The sequence below is a fragment of the Anopheles arabiensis genome, chromosome 3 (assembly GCF_016920715.1).
Source record: "Anopheles arabiensis isolate DONGOLA chromosome 3, AaraD3, whole genome shotgun sequence".
Taxonomy (NCBI): domain Eukaryota; kingdom Metazoa; phylum Arthropoda; class Insecta; order Diptera; family Culicidae; genus Anopheles; species Anopheles arabiensis.
In genome coordinates, this window is record NC_053518.1 from 81933732 (window position 1) to 81954236 (window position 20505).

At 41.9% G+C, this 20505-nt stretch overlaps 1 protein-coding gene across 1 annotated transcript; it reads left to right on the forward strand.

Annotated features, from left to right (window-relative positions):
- The first annotated feature begins 607 nt into the window (after window positions 1–607).
- On the forward strand, window positions 608–11583 carry LOC120903803 (esterase B1-like). The gene is made up of 4 exons (XM_040313413.1): window positions 608–1364; window positions 1454–1720; window positions 3893–4926; window positions 10712–11583. Exons 1-4 carry the CDS (start codon window positions 1068–1070, stop codon window positions 10965–10967), a joined length of 1854 nt encoding a protein of 617 aa, XP_040169347.1. The 5' UTR covers window positions 608–1067; the 3' UTR covers window positions 10968–11583.
- Window positions 11584–20505: the final 8922 nt, after the last annotated feature.

Here is a 20505-nt window from a genome sequence, read left to right on the forward strand (position 1 = left end):
TCAAAACCAATAGGAAATGTTAATGTGACATTTTTACTGTTCAAATTTAAAGGACGTGTAAAAAGTTTACCCCACAAAGGACTCACCCATCATAGCGTATTCAATTCAGTTCGTTCGAACCGTGGTTTCAAATGTTGAGTATGTTGAGCCGATCAATGATCCCACCGGAGAGAGTGATACTGTCCCCAGCCCGGCAGCTTGTACGGCGCTACACCGAGCACTCGCATATTCGCCTGCCAACCCCTTCACGTCGTTACAGACTGACGTCAGTGCGTGTCCCAAAAGGATGCGAGCCAAAGGATGTGGCTGTACCGTTGCTTCCTCGAATTGATCTCTGGGGACGCATAAAAACATGATACACATGAAGCAGCTCGCATGGATTGCACGGTCGGGGTGGCAGTAGGTATAAAAGTGACATTTGGTCGCTGATTTTGGATTTCTCCACCAGTTAGTCGCTTGCGCTTGCGAAGGTGGTCTGCCGGGTTTTGTAACAACGGTCACGAGCGAAATCGTACAGCAAACGGGGAAAAAGGTCTTGCCCTCTCGCCAAATGTCACGAAACCAAACTAACAAGCGCGCGTGTAATTGAATTTGAAGGTGGTGTACTGGCAGCTTTGCGTGAACCTTGCGAACAGCAGTGGTGGATCCGAAATGAACGCAACACAAACTGCACTTCCCAACGTTTGAACGTATTGATTTGAATTTCTGCCCATACATGCCCGCCGTCTTTCTAGTGTTGTGGAGTGTTGAAGCAAGTATGCACTCGGGAGTGTCACTGGTGCGACAATGTGTTTGTGTGAGCGGTGCCGCTGATGCATTTGTGCATTTGGCCAGTGCCAGTCGCTAGGGAAGACGATTGCAGTTGCATTCGGTGAAGAATTGCACTCGGGTGCAATTTCATAGCGTTTGTGCTGTGTGTTGATCGTGTTTTTTTGTGTGCCGTTCGTTCGTTTCTTGTGTCGTTGTAATCATCTCAGGTGGTTTAGGTGGAAAGTTTATCGGTAAGGAATCTCTCTTCAGTGCAAATTGCGGCAGAACGTTCAAAAAAGTCTGAAAACAAACCCCGAATGGCAAACGAGCGATGCCCGCCCGCAAAGTGTCGTCTGCTGGCGGTCGTCTTGATAACGCTCACGCTGCTAGTAACGCTCGTGATGGCGCTGTCAGCGAGCGGTGGTACCGTGCCGCAGCACGACATCCCCACCCCACCGGACGCCAGTGATCCATCATCATCCGGCATCTGTATGGTGGCCTTCGATCACGGTCTTGCCATCGGGTCGCTGCGCCAAACGTACGGTGGGAGCAGCTACTGCGCCTACGAAGGCATACCGTACGTGCAGCCACCGGTCGGCAAACTTCGATTTGAGGTTAGTGCCGCGAAACCGCCTGCCAATGTGTGTGTGTTTGATTTAAAGGCTTGGCGATGATCGTTTTGCGTTTCTTGTTGTGTGTGCAGGATCCACAGCCGTACCACTTGGAGGGGGCCCGGCTGTTTCAGAACGTCTCGAAGGCATGCCCGCAGGCGTACGAGGCACCGGCCCAGATGGAGAAGCTCGAGACGAGTGAGGATTGTTTGTACTTGAACGTTTACGGGGGCCGTTTGCCGGGGGCGGCCAAGCCGGATGATGCGCTGTGGCCGGTGATGCTCTGGATTCACGGTGGATCGTTTGTGGTCGGATCGGCACAGACCGACATCTTCGGGCCGGAGTTTCTGGTGGAGAAGGTGAGTTGGGGAGGGGGGGGGGAATAATCGAGAAATGGATGTAATTGGTTGTACATTCGAACAAAATAACTAGACAGAATAATTAGATGCAGTGTGTTGGTTTACCACGGGTTAGTGTAATAGATGTAGGCATTTGAGCATGAGCTAGTAAAATAGGTGTCTTGGGAGCTTGGGCGTTGACCATTTCGTGTGCTTGATTTGGTTGCAATAATCAAGAGTTAAATGGTAAATACGAATGATATATTTTCAGAGATTGTGAAATTATTTTCACAGCCAATTTCATTGTCATTGAACATAATTAAGCGGTGAAACGAACTGGATTTTGTCTGTTGCAATTGTTTCTTTGTTGCAATCTGTTTAAAAAACCTGAATTCGTTTTCGAGGCCATGCTATTTTAGAGTGGTATGAAAAAAGGGGTTTCAGTAAGTGTTTCGATAGCTTAATTGATTTGGTTGAATTGTTATGTAGTAACACTTAATTAGAATGAAAGATCATTTATTATGGATCAGACTCAGCGTATTATAATCTAGTCGTACGAACTTTATCGTTTAATGGCTCACTAGTCTCAAATTGTCTTTCAACCATCAAACTGATTAATTGTAACCTTTATGCTTTAGAATATAGGCTTACCTCATAGGTATGTCGCGTAAAGAGTAATATATGATCACGGGCGATGAGTAAGAATTGTGCCTCAAGTAACATTAGATCCCGTAGATAGTATTGAATTATGCCAAACCTATATCCACAGTTCATGTTTTGCGTTAGTAGATTATGATTTCAGTTTGAATAGTTTGAGTGCTATTTGTACTCTAAGCAAGAGCTTAAAAGAATTTAAAAAATGAACTGAAAATTCATTCAAAATTCAGAAATATTCAGTGACCTTCTTATACTCAGAAAACTGATCAGACAAGGAATCTGATATGATACCACACAGAAAAATCTCTGTATAAGCAATGATTCGAAGCACTGTAAATCCATCGGATATTTGAAGCGTTGAAGCCCATTTTGGCCGTTGTCTTTCGAATATTCGAGGCGTTGAAGCTGTTGTCTTTGAAGGTCTTTGAATTTGAATTTGAAGGATTAAACTGTTCAATCGTTCTTTCGTTCGTTCGTTATCTATGGATAATTAGTAAGCAACTGATAACCATTATTCTTACAGGCAGGCCGACGTCGGTTGTTGCACCATAGAATAAGAATATGAAATGGTCCTAAATCTGTCGCACATGATTTCACACATTCTTAAAATGTCTAAAATGATTCGCAGTTATTGAATTGATTTTGATTACCGTACATGGTTTACTAGTGCATTAGGTTATCAAATTCAAGGACAATCCTATGCAGAAGAATATGGTATGGTATGGAAATCCTCTTAACAGCTGCTTATTTTAATTAGGGAAATAGGATCTATATTATTTAATTTTGATGTAATTTTTTTATTTCTATCGTGTTTGATTGAAGCCTATTTTTCGAATCGAAAATGACATTTTAATTACCATACTAAGGCCTTTTTTTCTGCTAATTTGTTATCTTAACTAGTATAATTTGAGGTTGTACAAACTAGATATAACAAACATAATTTAAAGTGTCACTCTAACTTTCCAACTTTTGATGTTTTCTTTGTACTAAAGGTAACATATGTTTTCTAATATGTGTTATAACTTTATAGAATATAGTGTAATTTGTTGATTGATATTATATTTTGATTTCTAATACTCTTTCAAATTAAGCAATACGACCTTTTTGGACCGTTACTCCTGAATAAAAAACTCTTTCAAATCTGCACCATGTTATGGTTTTACAGAAATTTATCGATTTGTAGAATTTTGCCTAAGAAATTACTACAAAAGTATTGTTTTATTTTATCCGTTAAAACGAAGTTCCACACTTTTCTTGGAAACCCCCATGACCATCCCTCAGAGCGAGATTAGCGGTAAAACTTTCAAACCCCAAAAAGGAATTTAATTCCCAACCTACGACCGGCAAACCCATAAAGCTGACAATCCGATTTGTGAGGCAGGCGACGCACGCCACAAGAACCGCCACGTCATCTACTGGTAGGCTCGTTTGGGAGGCGCGTGCCCACCGCCACACGCACGGATAATCAGCGATGGGGTTTGCAAAGAGAGAGAGGATTATGACTAATCGCAACAACCCCAATCGCTCTTCCTGCAGGGCATCATCGTGGTAACGTTCAACTATCGGCTGGCCGCGCTCGGCTTCCTCTCGCTTCCGGACCTCGGCATTAACGCGAATCTCGGCCTGCTCGATCAGCTCGAGGCGCTCCGGTGGACGGCTCGCAATGCCATCCAGTTCGGCGGCGATCCGACCCGGATTACGCTGTGCGGCTGGAGCGCCGGGGCGGCCTCGGTGACGTACCATCTCTACTCGCCCGCCGCCAAGGGCCTGTTCCACAATGCGATCATCATGAGCGGCAGCATGACGCAATCCTGGGCGTACGATTTCGACCCGGACCGGTGCGGGCGCGAGTACCTGCGCCTGCTGGACGCCACCAACCGCGAGCAGCTGCAGTCCCGCCCGCTCGCCCGGCTGATGGCGATCGAGCGCGCGTTTCACATCAATTTCTTCTCCCTGTTCTACTACTGCTTCCTGCCGACCGACGACAGCTATCGGCCGGAGCCGGAGCTGCGGATCGTTGGGCCGGATCCGTTCGCGCGGGTCCGGTCCGGGCCGCCGGAAAGCGACGTGCCGCTGCTGGTCGGTTACACGACGCTCGAACATGGGAACCTGTTTCTGGAGCGCGATTTTTCCCACACCACGCCCAACTTCCCGAACGATAACGCAACCGTGCAGGCGCTGCTGGAGGGCTACCTGGACCGGCAGGCGGCCCACGGCAACAGGTCGGTGCCGAGGCGTCGCTTCTATCAGGAGCTCGCATCGGTGGCGGACATTATCTACGGCATACAGTACTTCGTCCGGCAGGCGGCAGTCCACAAGCGAGCGCCCCTCTACCGCTATCAGTTCGCGTACGATGGGGCTTTTGGGTACGCGAAGCATTGGTACTACCGGAACGAGATAGTGCGGCCGGATTTGCCCGGTCCGATGCACGGCGACGAGCTGGGCTATCTATTCACGCCTTTCGTGTACCGGGGGCACCGGTGGAAGGACATCAATGCAGGCGCGTACCGAACGGAGCGTCGTGTGCAGCGCCGGATGCTACGCCTGTGGTCCAACTTTATCAAATATGGGTAAGTGTGCGATGGCGGCTGGGGGATTGGTTGGTGCTTTCAAACGGCAACATTCATCAATCATTTCGATTTGGCACAGTGGGACGTTTGTGGTGGAATTTTGGATAGAAAATGCCTATTTAATGATGATGTTTAGTATGCTAAAACATCTACTACAAAAAGGGTTTTTTTAAAGATTTCATCTTATTCTATTCGGCGTAACGTCCTTCGCGGAAATGCCGGTCTGTACAGACTTTCGAGACTTATTCAGCACCACGCCGGGCAAGTCTTTACTACGAAGAAACGGTCAATTGTGGACTTGAAGCCACGACGGGTCTTGTTATTAAGTCGTTCGACGACTGTACCACGGAACAGCCTAGTGATTTATATGTTTTTACTAATGTGTTTAGTTTACTTAATTTTTTTCAAGTTATTTGTGCTATGACCATCAAAGTACGCCTTCGGGGTTGCAATTTTCATTACCAAACGCCTAGATTTATGCAATATGCCGTTCAAACGGGTAGTTTACATGGAATGTTTTCATTGCAGTGAGCTTTGATCCAGAAACTTTTTAGTAGAATTAATTTAACGTATACGAACTGGAAATGCATGACTTAAAATTGGACTTCAGAATGTGCATAGCTTAAAACATACATGATCTATACAGGGTTTCCCACGATTTATTGGTTATTTCATTCATCGTTTCTCATAGATTTTTGGTTCGTTCCCATAATGAATTGGTGTCGTCCGATTGGATATCAATACAATTGAAACAACAAATTCTGGGAATCGCCTAAAAATCGTAGGATCGCACAAAAAAAAAAATATGGGAACCAACCAAAAATTGATGGGAATCAACCAATAAATCGTGGGAAACGCTGTAAGAACATTGAAATTACATCAGAAACTTGCTTGCGTCCTAGCGCCAAAAGGCATGCAATCTATGTATGCATGTGATCTTAACTGATGACCATTTACTTATTAAAAAATTTAATTTCCTCATAATGATATCATTGCTTCCTACCATAGTCACTAGATGTTGTAAATGAGGGCAAAGTATTTTGAAACATATTTTGTACTAGCGTGTATTCTTTCAATCATGTAACATTTGATCATATACAATGTTAGCATAAATTTAGGCTTCTAATGTCAAATTCATATACCAGCTAATACTGACTCAACAGTCTTTCATAATCTGTCAAAATAGTTGTGAGAAATGTTGATGTTCTTCGGATACTATACATCCAGACGGGTAAACGTATGATTATCATCAATAATTTATAATTTATTTTCTCTCTTGTTCCGATGCTTTTCACCGTGATATGTGAATATCTTAATCGATTACATTTTTAATGAAGTTTCACTGTTACTGCTCGGGACACGAACTGTCTCATTTTTGTCCACCTATCGGTCCTTTATCACGAACGTGAGACGTGGTATATCGCTTTCGATATACCTTCAAACCATGACGACGACACGTCAAAGAGTGCGCACAGCGCACAAACAAACCAAACAACCAGACAAACTTTCGCAAGTAATTGAACACGGCAGCATCGGAGTGGCGGTCCCGTGTGCGGTCCGTGACAGATATTTAATTGAATCATGTGATCCCGGGCGCCCGTCGTACGAGCGCTGTCGTTCGTGATGTTTGGCGGGGTTAATTACATGCTGGGAAGGCCTCCGCCGGGATGGCCCGTTGATGGCCGGCTGGATGCGGAATTATATTTGCTTTATTCATACTCGCACTTTATTTGCGCATTTCCAATGCAAATACTGTCACCCCCGCCTCGCGGGAGCGTTCTCCAGGGGTTGACAGGCGATGTATCGAATCCATCCATCAGCCTGGTTTGAAATTGGAGAACCACACAGGTCGGTTTGCCCATGCCCCCCAATGGGCAGGGTACTCGCTAGTGTAATCAATCATCAGACCGGTAAGCCATCGAGCCGAGTGGCTGAGTGTACTTTTGTTGATGTACTACCTGGGGCTGCGACGGTTAAGAATGTTGTGGCACGGTTTTAATCAAGCGGTAAAAGGAGCTTACTTTTCTTTGTGTTTGGCAGATGGGCTGGCAAAGTGCTGTAAACCAACCGCATCTTATGTCTGGCGGCAGGTCTCATAAAGGATTCAAAAGTAATTAAATTTTTGAAGGCAAGTTTGATTAGATGGTTGCAGTGCGGTGGTGTGATAAGAAAATGTGTCGTGAATATTTAATAATTTGATAACATTTTATTCCATTTGAGGACGTGTTAGGGCGTACGAGAATAGAGTATGGTGATGTAATTTCGAACGATTTGATGTGATGTCAAGTAATGATAAACATTTGGTTAAGCTTGCTGGTTTTTTCTTAGTGATCTCTTAAAACAGTACATTTGATGAGTTCATTGCATAAATGTAGGGGCTTCATCATGCGTCATGCTATAAACTTGTACAGTTTAGCCTGAAAGTAGGCAAAATCAAAGATAAATTTAATGTTAGCAATCAGATTTAAAGTTGATCGTTTTTAAGTTGTAATTGTTTCCCACCAAGCTATCCATAATGTCCATCTGTCCGATGTTCATGCATGGAAATCATTAAAATCATGCAGGAAACACACCACATTAAACGCTGCTGGTGTGATTTTTTGCAAACCCATTTCCGTCAGCACGGGTACGAGATTCTTTTCCGCTTTATTTCGAAACTCCATACCGGCTGCGCTTGATTTCGTTGATTTAAACTAACCCTAACGGCGTAGACTGATGCAAAATGGACGGCATACGGCGAATGCTCACGCGGTGCCGAAAATCAGTTTTGTCTGATGCGTCAATTTAAATGCGACTTCTTGTAGCTCTACCCCTCCTGCTCTTTCGATCTTTCGCTCTTGCCTCCTTCTTCTGCACAAACAGCGGGGTGAAACTGTTTAGATAACTCATTTTGCATTTATTTAGAGGCAAAAACCAGCGGGATAAAATAAACGAAGTTGACGAAAGCAAACAAAACGACAAACGCTAATGCGATTTGTGCCGCGAATCAATCGCTGATGGACTTCTGCTCTAGCCTCCGATGCGGTACCGAGGGTTTATGAAGCTGAAATGTTGAGCTCTTATTGAACAAAGGGGAGGAAGGGGAGATCCCTGGTTGCCGTTCGTTTCGCTTGACAGATGAGTGGTATCGGGCAAATGGCTCCGGAAGGGGTTTTTCGTTATTTTGATGCATTCAGCTATGGTCAGGGTGAATAAGAAACATTGCAGGTTAACCGGGGTCTCCATTTGCTAGTGCTTCAGAATCATTTTAATGAGAATATTTTTAACATTATTAGATGAATGATTTTGTTTGCCCTGTTTTTTTTTGTATCAGGTAGCGTTTAATAAGTTCCTACTGAAGGTTTGCAACCTTTGAGAATGATAGTATGAGTAGACATACATTTTAAGAGAAACAGAGAGAGAGAGAGAGAAAGATATATTTGTTGGACATATTGAGCTTATCATAAAAAATGATTGTAAATGTAAATTATGATATAAATTTTAAATTCATTTGCTGTTTACATAAGCAAAGTTTATTAATCCAAAAATTCTACAGAAAATTACTGAGCTGTTGGGAACTTTTTACGAAACTATTAAATTATGTACTGAACTGTATTAAAGTAAATGAACAAATCCGAACCAAGAACGATATTGAACGGTATCGTGGATGTAATTGAAACAGAACCTAGGGTCTGGATTGTTTCTATTTGTGGCCAAACGCGAAAAAAATTCCTGAAGAGAATGCAAGTGGAATGGAAAATTCCTTTTCTTACCATTCTGCTACTGTAGGACACATAGGTCTTTAGTAGGACAATTGAGTGCGTTATGCATCAGTGTGGAAGTAGGCTCGTACCTTTGTATATTTAATGGAACTGTTTAGGCTCCGGTCTGGAAATGATCCACCCAAAAAAGAACAATATCCTTCGTTTTAGGATGCCCTTAGCCCTCTCTATCTCACTCTTACTCTCCCTCTTTTTCGCTCGTTTTCTTATCATGAACCATTGTTATGCTCTTCATCAGCCGTGTAGAGGCAATTCAGAACGATTACCGTCATTATTAGCTTTTATGCCGTTTCAAACCGTTGGGTGTGGTTTCGATTCCTCAGGGTTGGTTAGCAAACTAGTCATGTCACTGTTCTATCCAAAACTCCAAACCGATAGTCAATTCGCAGCGGTGACGACAAGCAGATAGTCAATTTTTCAGCATTCAATTTAGTCGGCGCTAACATAGAGCAAAAAAAAAAGCCCACCCGAAGGAAATCACTGTAAATTGGCCAATTTATCTGTTCCACTTGTTCGGTCGGACTTTTTTGTCTTTTTCCTTAACCATTTCTTCAAACATAACCCCTTTCTTAGGGCGTATTGTTTGCAGCAAAAAAAAAAAAAAAAAAAAAAAATGGGGAAACGAAAAGCCAACGTCGACAATTGATAAATTTCATGAATATTCAAATCGTTTCCGAATGCACCCATTCAACCCGGTCTCATGTACGTGTGTGTGGGTCTCTCTCTGAGTGCGATTTTTTGAATTGGTTGTGTCGTTTTTGTGGAACCAAACTTTTCAGTCGTGTGTTTTTTTTTTGGCTGGTTGGCTGGAACGTATTGCAAAAGCGAACCGGATGAAAGACGCTTTCGTGCTGCGGAAAAAGCTTGTAAGCGCGCTTGTGGAAAGGACTGCTCTACACTCGATTACGAACCATTACACAAATTTGTCATTCTTTTCCGAGGGAAATCTTACGCTCAATCTTTGTGCGTTTTTTTGTTGGTAGCAGCTTCGATTTGTGGTATTTTTTTCTTATTTCGTGGCAGTACAGTGTGAGGTGTAATATTATGTTGTTTTTAGAGGGAAATGAAATTAGAAATAATAATTAAATTGATTTAGTCAACAACCCGTTTCGATTGTATCCAAAAGTCTTGGAATCACTATGTTTGTTTGTAAGTTTTGCAGAAATTATAACCTTTTTAAATTAAATATCAAATAAACTAGTTTTTTGCTGTTTGTATCGAATAATGTTGGATAGTTTAAATTATTAAAGGCTTTTATCAAACTGAAGTCAATGTTGTATAATTCGTGTATAATAACAGTTAAAAACATTTTAAATAAATTTGTGAATTCTTGGTAAACTGTTTCATAATTAATATAGTTTTGCTGATTATAATAAAATATTATATCACTATTAATCTCAACCCATGAACTGTAATGGGTCAGTATCTAATTTGTATCTCAAATTGCATACATACATGTACATACCTATTTCGATAAAGTATGTAATCTACTGAAGATTCTCATGTCTTATGAATTCATCTCATGTCTTATAAAATCAACAAAACAAACCAAACATCTTTTCTTATATTCCAAGTAAACTTTTTGTATCCCTACTTATAACCCCTGCACTGTGCACTGCTATCGCAATAGATTTTCAAAATCCGATCCACTAGCTCAGCTTCCGGCGCTAGGTGGCAGAGTTTTGGTCGATGGAGTTGCGATGTTATTCGCGATTGTTAGCGCGAGGCAAAAGCCCGGAAGTGCGGAGTGAAAAATATACCTTCTTTTGTCCGGATCCCTCACATCGTCACGAGATCGACTTTCGGTGTCGTATGTTGTCCGGAACATGGGAATGGGAAAAGGAAACGTGTCCTTTCGTTTTCCTCGTGGTGTGTTTTTTTTTTTACTTTGCTCGGCAGAGGGTAAAACGTTCCTATTCCACTGTCACCAAGAAGTGATTTCTTATCTAATATGATACCCTTTTTTTACATTCTCTTTCTTGCTCTCTCTTTCTCTCTCTTTCTCCCTCGCTCCTGTTTGGTAGCAATCCGACACCGGTAACGTCGAGGCAAGGCAACGGCACGGCTGGACGACGGATCGTCCGCTGGTATCCTTACAACGATCCGATACCGGAACGAGCCAACCACTATCTTCGGATCGATCGGCGGATTCAGCTGCTACCGGAAGCGGATGGTAAAAACCCGTTCCATCGGCTTTGGGAGCGCGTGTTCCGGTGTCTGTACGAGTTCGATTGTGAATTCTTAAGTGCCGACAGCCCACCCGAGGACGTTCGGCGGTGAGTGTGGCGGTGTGCGTTAAAATGAAGGGAGAAAAGTGTGTTAAAAATCTGTGCGTCTTGCTCCGGTGTCTGTGAAAGGGGTATGGAAAGAATAACACACCCACAATCCCTCCATCCCACCAACATTTCTGCTTGTGTGATAAAGAATAAGTCGGATCGATGCTTGGTCCGCTCGATTGTTCCGAAGAAAGAAAAGAAAGTAAGCATCCTACACACATCCACACGCACCGGGTGGAAAGAGAAGCTTTCTTTGCTGTCCGGAATTAGGATAATGCGTGCTTTGTGTTCCTGTATGCTCCCTGCTTTAATCTGCCCACCGCTGGCAGAACCATCCCACCGTATCCATGTTCAGGTGAATAAAATCGACAGCAGAAAAGCCGATCAGTGACAGTGAAATGGTTGCCAGGTTGACTTTGTGGCGAAGATGATGATGATGATGATGATGTAGTCGAAGATGGATCCCGGAACATATTCCACAATTCCGATGCGTGCAGGCGTGTGTGTGTGTGTCATCTTTTTTTATTGTTGGGAGTTGCTTTTCGACATTGTTAAGAAGATTTATCGGCGAATGAATGTACAATAAAAGGGCAGGAAAAGACGTGTCTGCACCGTTGGAAGTTTTGTTTATTTTTTATGTTCGGGTTTTTTTTTATCACTTTCATCAATGCATGAATGCAATAAAAGCAATGAAAATGTAAGACATGAATTGCTAGGAGTTGCGGTACCGTTGAGCTGTGATTGTTATGGGGATTTGCTCTTATTTACTTGCGCCTTTTAAAACGAGATAAACGAATAAGGAAGGAGTATGCAATAAATTTTTGGTAGATCCTTGAGTGGATATGTCGGCCTACGTAAGGCTTTCAAGACTTATTATTCAGTATCACACAGATAGTGAGTTCTGACTACGGAAGGACAGTTCATTTGAGGCTTGAACCCATGACGGGAATTTTGTTTGAACGTTCGAATTGACGACTTTAACACGGGACCGCCGTTACAGAGTATGGTTTGTCGTAAAATCATTAGTTGCTGATAGTTTTTGAGGTTGGGTTAACACGCAATACGATAGACCTCGATAGACCTCGAAGAACTGACATTCCTGCTAAGCGTTAGTGAAAGAGAACTTAATCAGTTATGTAAAATTTACATACTTTCTTGATTTTGGTTAACTAATGTAGTGGAATACCTAGTAAGTACTAAATATAGTACATCGGATATAGCATCATTATGATAAGTAGTTTGCAATCTACCACTATCTCTCTCTATCTTGATAATGCTTGATCTTAAATTACAGAATTGTTTGGTCAATATGCTTAGTGGTAATAGACCTGGTATGGGAATAATAATTCAACCCAAGTGTAGAATTACCTTACTTTTGTAAAAGTTGACCCAGTTCTAATGAGGTTCTTCACTAAATGGAATAAAACGCCTAAAGGTATGCAATGTTCGTTTCAAATGCGAATTTCTCGGCAAAAACTGGGAATTTTTTGCACGAAAGTAATTTTTGGGATAATCACAGCATCTAGTTGACTTTGTATTTGAACATCGCCACAACGCGTATACACTGTACTTAAAATACATCTCCATTCGAAAACATTACGAATCTGTTACATAGCAGCTGTAAGCTGATATTTTAAAACTTGTTCCACTATATCTTTTCCATTATAAAGTTTCATAAAAACTATTTTCCGAACCGATTCTTCTCATTCTTGTTTCGAGTTGATTAAAAATCTGCCATTGGCTAGAAAGTGATTAAAAGCAGCAGCTTACGGCAAAGAACGCAATGAGATGTCGATGGAAATTGCACACTCATGCGAATTTATGTAACGGATATTAAAAGCATACCGTCAAACGATGATAATGGTTTTTTTTCTTATTGCAAATACAAAACAAAACATGCAGATCGAACAAAACCGTCCCGATTTTTCCGCATCGGAAAGGAACCGGATGATAAGACAAGGAAGCAGCACATTGATAACGGAATAGTGTTCCGTTTCGCAATAACACGGTTCACTGTGCACCGGACGCGGACGATGTGGGGTGGGCCCACACGGTCAATAGTTCACAGTTAACCAGCCAGACGCAGAGCAGCGTGAAACATTTTTCATAAAGAATGATGCATGCAAACGGGTCAGCCGACTAACGAACAGTAGGAAATGGCGTCTGGAAGAGTGAAGCGTGGTGGTGTGGGTGAGTGGATTTTTATTTCCATCTTGAAGTTCTTTTGTGTGTGTGTGTGTCTGCTTTATCACAAGGTGTAGGTAAAAAGTTGCCCCGGTGCGCGGTGTTCATCTGCAGCAAGTGCATTTGCAAATGGTCGCCCGACTGAAGCGTAATCGGAAACTATCGAAATGGAACCAAGAAAGATGAGTGGATCGGTACCGTTCCTTCCCGTACGGCGGTGCGCCACCGGTCCTGGTGACGTTCATTTGCATCGCAGTTTGCAGGAAAGAAAATAGCATCGCAGCAATAGCCGTAGGATTGGTCTAATTTATGGGTGAACTTTGATTCCAATTTATTCGCACGCTCTTCACATGCAGTGGCATCGGTGTGTTACTGCATTCGGGATCTGTGTGCCGCTAAGGGTACAAAATCTCCTGGGACTCCGGGTGTGTGTGTGTGAGTCTGTGTTTTTCTTTGCTATGGTTTGTGGCTTATTATGATGAGGATGATGAAGATGATGATGATCGTTAGGTTAGGGGCGATAGGTGTACGATACTACCAATCATAAATATCGCTCTGTGTAGTGTAACCTTAGCACCTCGGTACAGGTTACAAGTGTGCATGGAAGAAAAAATAGTGGCCCAAGCCAATCATTCCACCACGTGTAGGGAAAGGTCGGTTCCTTATCGGAAAATTGCTTACTGCGAGCATTTGACCCGGGGCAAGAAGATTCTTCTGCGAAGTAATAATGTGAGCTGCATTACAACCGATTATGTAAGCCACGTGTACAAAGGTTTAGTGTAACGTAACATTATTCTTACTTCCATGTCCGTAGTCATTCCTGGAAAATTAAAAAAACATAAACTTCGAAGAAAAGTTTCTGCACGTTTTTTAAATCTTGCATTACAAGGGATTTTTGCGTGCCTTATTTTTTATAAATTTGTGCTTCACCTTCGATATGAATAAAATATTGTTAAAAAAAAGCATTGCAAAAATACTTCTCAAAACTCTTAACCGTGCAGCTCTTACCAATCGTGGTGAAAATAAATATATTGCTGAGCATCAGTGTTTCGAGATTGACTCAATTGATGGATATATGATCAATTAACTAGGAAAAATAAGATTAAAATTTTCACAATTTTTCAAGAATCTTTGCATCCGGGAATGTAACAAATCGTGTTATCATATTTTCTTCCAGATAATTTTACCATGCCTACATGAAATTTTAATGTTAGTGTATTTAAGTTGAACATCTCAGCAGATTTTTGCAAAAAAGTTACATCGAGTTATCAGAACCTAAAGCAAAATGATTAGGTTTGTGTGAAAATTGAGAAATTTTTTTTCAAAAAGCCAAATTGACTATCTACTAACTATCTACTATTTAACTAACAACTTCACTACTTGGAATTATTGGAGCCAACAGAATGGAGATATTTTTAGCTTTATTTTACTACACTTCTGAAAGCAGTTATTTTCAAATCATCATACAAACGCACTTACCTTTGTTAAGCCCAGATTTTTTAATACTTAACTGTTTTTTTGAACATTAGAATCTACTATCTTTTTTGAAGATTGAATATCTGATGTGATATTTTTTGTTTATTTAAAATTTTAAAATATATAATGAAATAAACGTTGACGATCACATTATTCAATTCATTAAAAAAAAAAACATCAAAACTGGGGCCCTTCACGATTCTAGTTACTTTTTTGTATGGAGTTTGACAGTTGGAGGCTGAAATCATGTAAACACTTCATACAAAACCATACACAAAACTAGCCTGCAATTTTCAGTCTAGATTATTCTAGCCTCAAAGCTAGCATTAAATTCGAGTACCTTCTCGAAAAAATGGCAAAACAAGACGGTGTTTACATTGATCCCAAGGAGCATTAAGGAGATCAGGTGATGGAATCTAGAATCAAAGTGTATGTAGTCCAGGTGAGCTCATAGCATATTTTTTTAACCAAATTTGAACATCACTTTTTGACAGAACGGGTGAAAACTTTTGCTCAAACAAGCTTTATGGAGGCTTGACGAATACACAAAACACTCTTAAAAATCATTCAGAAACAGAAGCCTTCTAAATTCATACTGAAATTTCAGCCTACGAACTTACAACGGAAAGGGTCCCATTACCAGTAAAATATTCAATTTAACGATGTGGTATTCATTTCGGCAATGGTCACCTGAACGAAAGGAGCATTGGAATAGTTCTCTACAAAGAGAAGATGCATAATTTTATGCAGATAATTCTACGTTTTCAACACAAACGAAAAGGCTATATAGTAACGAATAAGTGAGTCCTACCTGATGTAATTCATCTTGCGAGTTGTGTGCTAAATATGCATGCACGCTTTACCGTTCCAAATACCCTCCACTACTAATGAACTTTCGCCGATGCATTCGGGACCATAAATTTTTCAAGTACTGCGGCACAAATAACATCATCTTCTTGCTAGCCATAGGTGGGGCAGAAAGAAAAGGAAAAAAAAAATCAAGAAGCGAACAGGAAACTTTTTGCCAGGGCGCTCACTTGCCGTCTCTTGGCAAACGTGTGTTTTTGTGAATCCATCTTCGTCGCTGGTCGTCTCCATTCTAGCCGGCTAACTATCTTATCGTGGTGACATGAGTAAGAACTGATGCTACGCCACAAGTAACGTTTGACCTTCCTCTATACTCCCAGGCTCGGGAGTGGCAAAAGGTCCCGTGCGAGGCCCCATGTTTGCTCGGGGGCAGGGTAGGGAATGATTTATGTGTGTTATTAGTTTTCATGACTTCATATTGAAGGTGTCTCGGTTGGAGGCATCGTTATGTCAGATGGCACATGCTCGCCAGCACACAGCGCAGAGTTCTATCGGTTGAAATGTGTGTGTGTGTGTGTGTATGTGTGTGTTTGCGCCCTCCCCGAAGGAAGACGTTTGACAGTTGTTAGCGGATGCCGTTTCTTCGACATTCCACCGGAGGTACGGGGTTTCGGAGCTAATGACGTTTCGGAGGCGTTTTTCTCTGGTGTGTGCCAAAAGTTTCGCCAACTGTACCCCTGGGCGGGAGCGGGTTATAAAATATTTAGTTTGTCAACTTTTCATTCGATTTTCCTCAAGTGCTACTTACGCAAGTACTTTCGCTTCCAGGCGTATCGCTGAAAGTGCAAAGAAAAAGCAGATCAGCAAAGTTGAAGGTTGAGAGATTTTTGTTTGCTTTTCCAGTTAACCTTTTCTGCTAGTAACAATGACACAATTCGCCATCCCTTGGTAGCTTTTTGTGGCCAATTTTTAACGCATTCTAGGCGTTTGCTACTGAAGGGAATTGTTCAATCGCAGCTACCTGTAACGGGTGTAGCCTTTGGCCAGCCGTATTGGCCATTTTTTTACGTTTTTGAAAGGCTTGGAAAGGACGAACGTTGGGGCACTTGGAAAGTTGGGAACAATTCTATGCAATCAATCCGATTGGCAGGTTAGGAAAGGGAAGCTTTTTTGTATGAATTTACCAAACAAAAAAATATCTAAAAAAAAAAGTCAAGTAACTTTGAAACCAGGGAAACCAGGAGAACATGGTATAAATATTCATCACAGCAGGATTTCGCAACGGCAAACGCTTTGGACATAAATCGTTACGCTGGATCCAACACTTATGCCTTCGGTGAGTCAATCAATCAGGTCCAGGTCTGGGAGGCTGGAATATCCATGGGGCACCTTTATGCAAATCTTCACATCCTTCTAGTTGACCGGCTATGGCTGAAAGGGCGATGAATTATTGAAATCGTTTTTGGTGGCCTCTCCGCCACAGTTGGTTTGTTGCTGGAGGATGATTGTGCGCGGTTTTCGTAGTTAAGCTCAATTATGGTCCGGTGGGCTTTGTTAGTTGATAGAGGAAAATAATACAATGTTGAGTAAGCTATTTCAGTACTAGGCCTTGGATACACGAACAGATAAAGCGAATAGATATGGAGCAATATCGCACATCAGATGAAATGAAATAACTTATTGAAATCTGTAGTAAATAAATCCTTACAAGCGTATTCTCAATTGAAATGCACTCGGAACAAATAGTGGATAGATGTTAAATATTGATACTGCATTGAAATTCTTATCAAAGCTTTTAAATTGATGGTAAAATCAACGAACAATATGCTTTTGTTTGGGTGACTGCATAACTTCAGGCAAACTCAGCTATAATAACATGAAGGTATGCAATTAGCATATAACAGCGCCTGTGGCTATGCAAAAAACTGTTACTCGGTACCGCTCGTCACGGATGGTTGGATTGAATAATTCCTATTTTACTTAACGCTAGACTTTTTATCAATGCATACTGCTTGATGGTTGTTTATGTTCGGTTCAATTTCATAGAAAAATATGACACCTTCAAAGTAAATTTATTGTTCCCTTTTAATCTCCTCTCGCGATGCATCAAGTTTCGCAAATCATAACATTTACACCCGTTCGGAACGTTTCATTTCGTGCAAGCATGAGATAGGCCGATAGGCGAAACAAAATAAGTAAAGGTATATGCATTTTTTTAAAAATAATATGAACATATTTTATCTCGCTGCCAGACCCCCCCCCCCCCCCGGTGGAGTGAAAAAGCCAATCACTATCAATCAATCAAATGAGCGTGTCCAATATTGTCAGTGGCGACGCACCCACCCACATAGTGCAGCGAAAATCCATTTGTTTGCGTAACTTTATATCACACATTTGGTTGTTTTTGTTTTGTTTCGCGCGAAAAAATGTGGAAAAGAAAGATGAAAGTAATTGAACGCTTGGATGTATGAGTTGACTGTCGCAAAAAAAAATAAATAAAATAAAACAAAAACTGGCGTGTGTGTGTGTGTTATTAGCTTTGAGCTACGGTGCACTCGCATGGTCGTGGGGGGGATGGGTTGAAGTGATATTTTTTCAACGGTAAGATAGATCGATCTTAATTCTTTTGTGACAGTTTTTTTTTGTATCGCTCAGCCAGAATGCAATTTTGGTGTTATTGCATTTTGAGAGGTAATGAATAAAATAATTCCAACTCGACTGATTGGAAGGGAGAAGGGGAGAAGCAAATTCGAATGGTATTTCTTTATTAATGCAAACATTAATAGTGGAAATTCTGTTCCTGGAAATGCATTGGAAGCAATGAAAATATATTGAGAAATCTATCAAATATAATGTACCGGGAAACTAAAGGCATCTGTTGTATTTTTATTATCACGCTTACAACAGTCGTCAAAATAAGCTGCAGTACGAAAAAACTTTATTTTTATCCTATTTTCCTTGCTCTAGTTTGTTTCAGCTTTTGATGTGAAGCTCCTACAGTTTTATACTATGTACTTATGCAAACATATATGAAATTTATGATTTCCTTATTTATGAACGTCCTATTTTGTCAATGACATTGATTGACATTCACGATACTACGGATCAAACATGTTGTTGTTGAACAAAAATACATTTCAGAAAAAATCATTGTTGATCGATCTCTATAATTCATTTAAATATCATTTCACACTATTGTCAATATTTGCCTCTGACCTCTTTTTTACAGCGCCCTCTGTCGGCAATATCTGGAAACCTCACTTAGTAGTCGAATATAGCGTAGTAATGCTAATTGCACCACTCTAAGTGTCAATTCATATTGTTTTATAACTGGATGTATTAAAATTATTATTACAAAAAAACATAACACCATTAGATCACAGATCTTCCACTAACAAATAATTAACTTTAATTAAATAGATTTTTTTTTATTGAAACACCATACATGTTTCTTTTACTCTTAATGTATGAGATTCTACAATTTCATACACTTTTCGATCGCTTTGTGACTCTTGGCCTCATAACTTCTATCGCTGCTGGAAATAAGTTACCCCCAAACATTAGTATCAGTGGCACGTGATGCCATTCTACCATAACAGCTTCGTGTCTGCCCTCCGCAGCGATAAACTCGGAATAGCAATAATGCAAAAATAAACGAAAGCCAACCGTCCTGCCAGTTCCATCAAATATTTCCCCAGCAATCAATGTTCCCCAGCACAGGGCACACGCTTTGCTTTCCACTTTGGCACACTACCACCCACTCATTCGCTCGCGTCTATTTACACCTAATTTTGCGGATTCGTACGAGCTGCGAAGTAGCCAGCCGGAACAGAAACAAAAAAAAAAAAAACAGGGACGAAAGGAAGAAAGTAAAGTGTTGCCAGCTTACAAAAGCTGGGTAGAAAAGGAAAATAAACAGTCGCGCACAGCCACCGGCAGCCCGAATCCTTAAGTGTCCGATGGTGAGCTGGGGCCGGAGCGCATTATCCTTCCCTGGGAAAAGGCGGGCGCAGGTGCGGCAATGCTCGAGCAGTCGACCGGCCATTTCGACATTCGGTTTACGCGCATTCGCGCGCGATGGGATCCTCCCGTGGGGTTGATGATTGAATTTGCATAGATTTGCAGGCTAATTTAATGGAAGCTGGAAGCTCTCGGAGCAACGTTCCATCCCGCCCGCATAGAAGAGTAAGCCAGTTCGGAGCATTCTTACCGTGCTGCCACTGTTGCTTCGACCTGATCTGCTCTAGCTATGGGCGGAACGAAGAGCAAAAACAACACTCTTTGCGCTGAAAGCACGCTCGTTCACTGACTTCCCGAAGCCGCGGTTTTCTTTCTTACCGGTGAAAGGAAAGCAAAAAGGTGCGATATTTGGGCGATAGAAAAGGGCACGCAGACAGAGAGAAGAAAAGAAGAAGCGAAATGGAGCAGTGGTGGGTGAGAGTGCCGAGCATTCTGAGGTGAGGAATGGGATAATGTGAGGTGGCCGGATAATGATGCTATTAAGCAAACATTCAAGTCGATCGAGTCTTTTATCCTGCTCGGCTCTGTTTCACTGTGTGTGTGTGGGTGTGTGTTTCCTTTTACTACCTTGCTGGTCTGTCGGGACAGTCCCGAATGCAAAGTGAGCGCCCTGGTACTCGCACCATCGGGCAGCCTCATCTATCATTTGCATAAAATATCCTTTTCACACATTTCACTTCGCCCCGTCGATGAATTCAATCCGAGCTGGGTAAAAAGGTGAAAGTGGGTACCGCGTTCAAACCTCTACTCCATGGTTCCTACGCCACCCCCGTCCCGGTGTTCCCTTGTCCGGAGGGATGTCTTCTTTCGCTCAAAAGGGAGCTTTCATTACCGCGTTCAACGAGCATCGGGGACGGCGCTCGTCCCCCGATACAAAGAGAAAGCCAAAGCGTGGACACGGAAACGGTTCGGTACACAAAAATCCATTCCGTGTTTACTCGTCGGATGAACTGGGTGACGCGCGAGGATATCGATTCTCGACGTGTTTGGGAAGCGATCCAAGCCCAAAAGGGGATCTAAGGGAGGCGGCGTGTTACGAAGGGGTATCGCTGGTG

What these genes read in the sequence shown, in the direction of transcription:
- LOC120903803 (XM_040313413.1), top strand. Translation starts at nt 1,068, where the DNA reads ATGGCAAACGAGCGATGCCCGCCCGCAAAGTGTCGTCTGCTGGCGGTC. An exon ending in CGGAGTTTCTGGTGGAGAAG is followed by an intron (nt 1,721 to 3,892) that starts GTGAGTTGGGGA and finishes CTCTTCCTGCAG; the next exon opens with GGCATCATCGTGGTAACGTT. An exon ending in TCCAACTTTATCAAATATGG is followed by an intron (nt 4,927 to 10,711) that starts GTAAGTGTGCGA and finishes CCTGTTTGGTAG; the next exon opens with CAATCCGACACCGGTAACGT.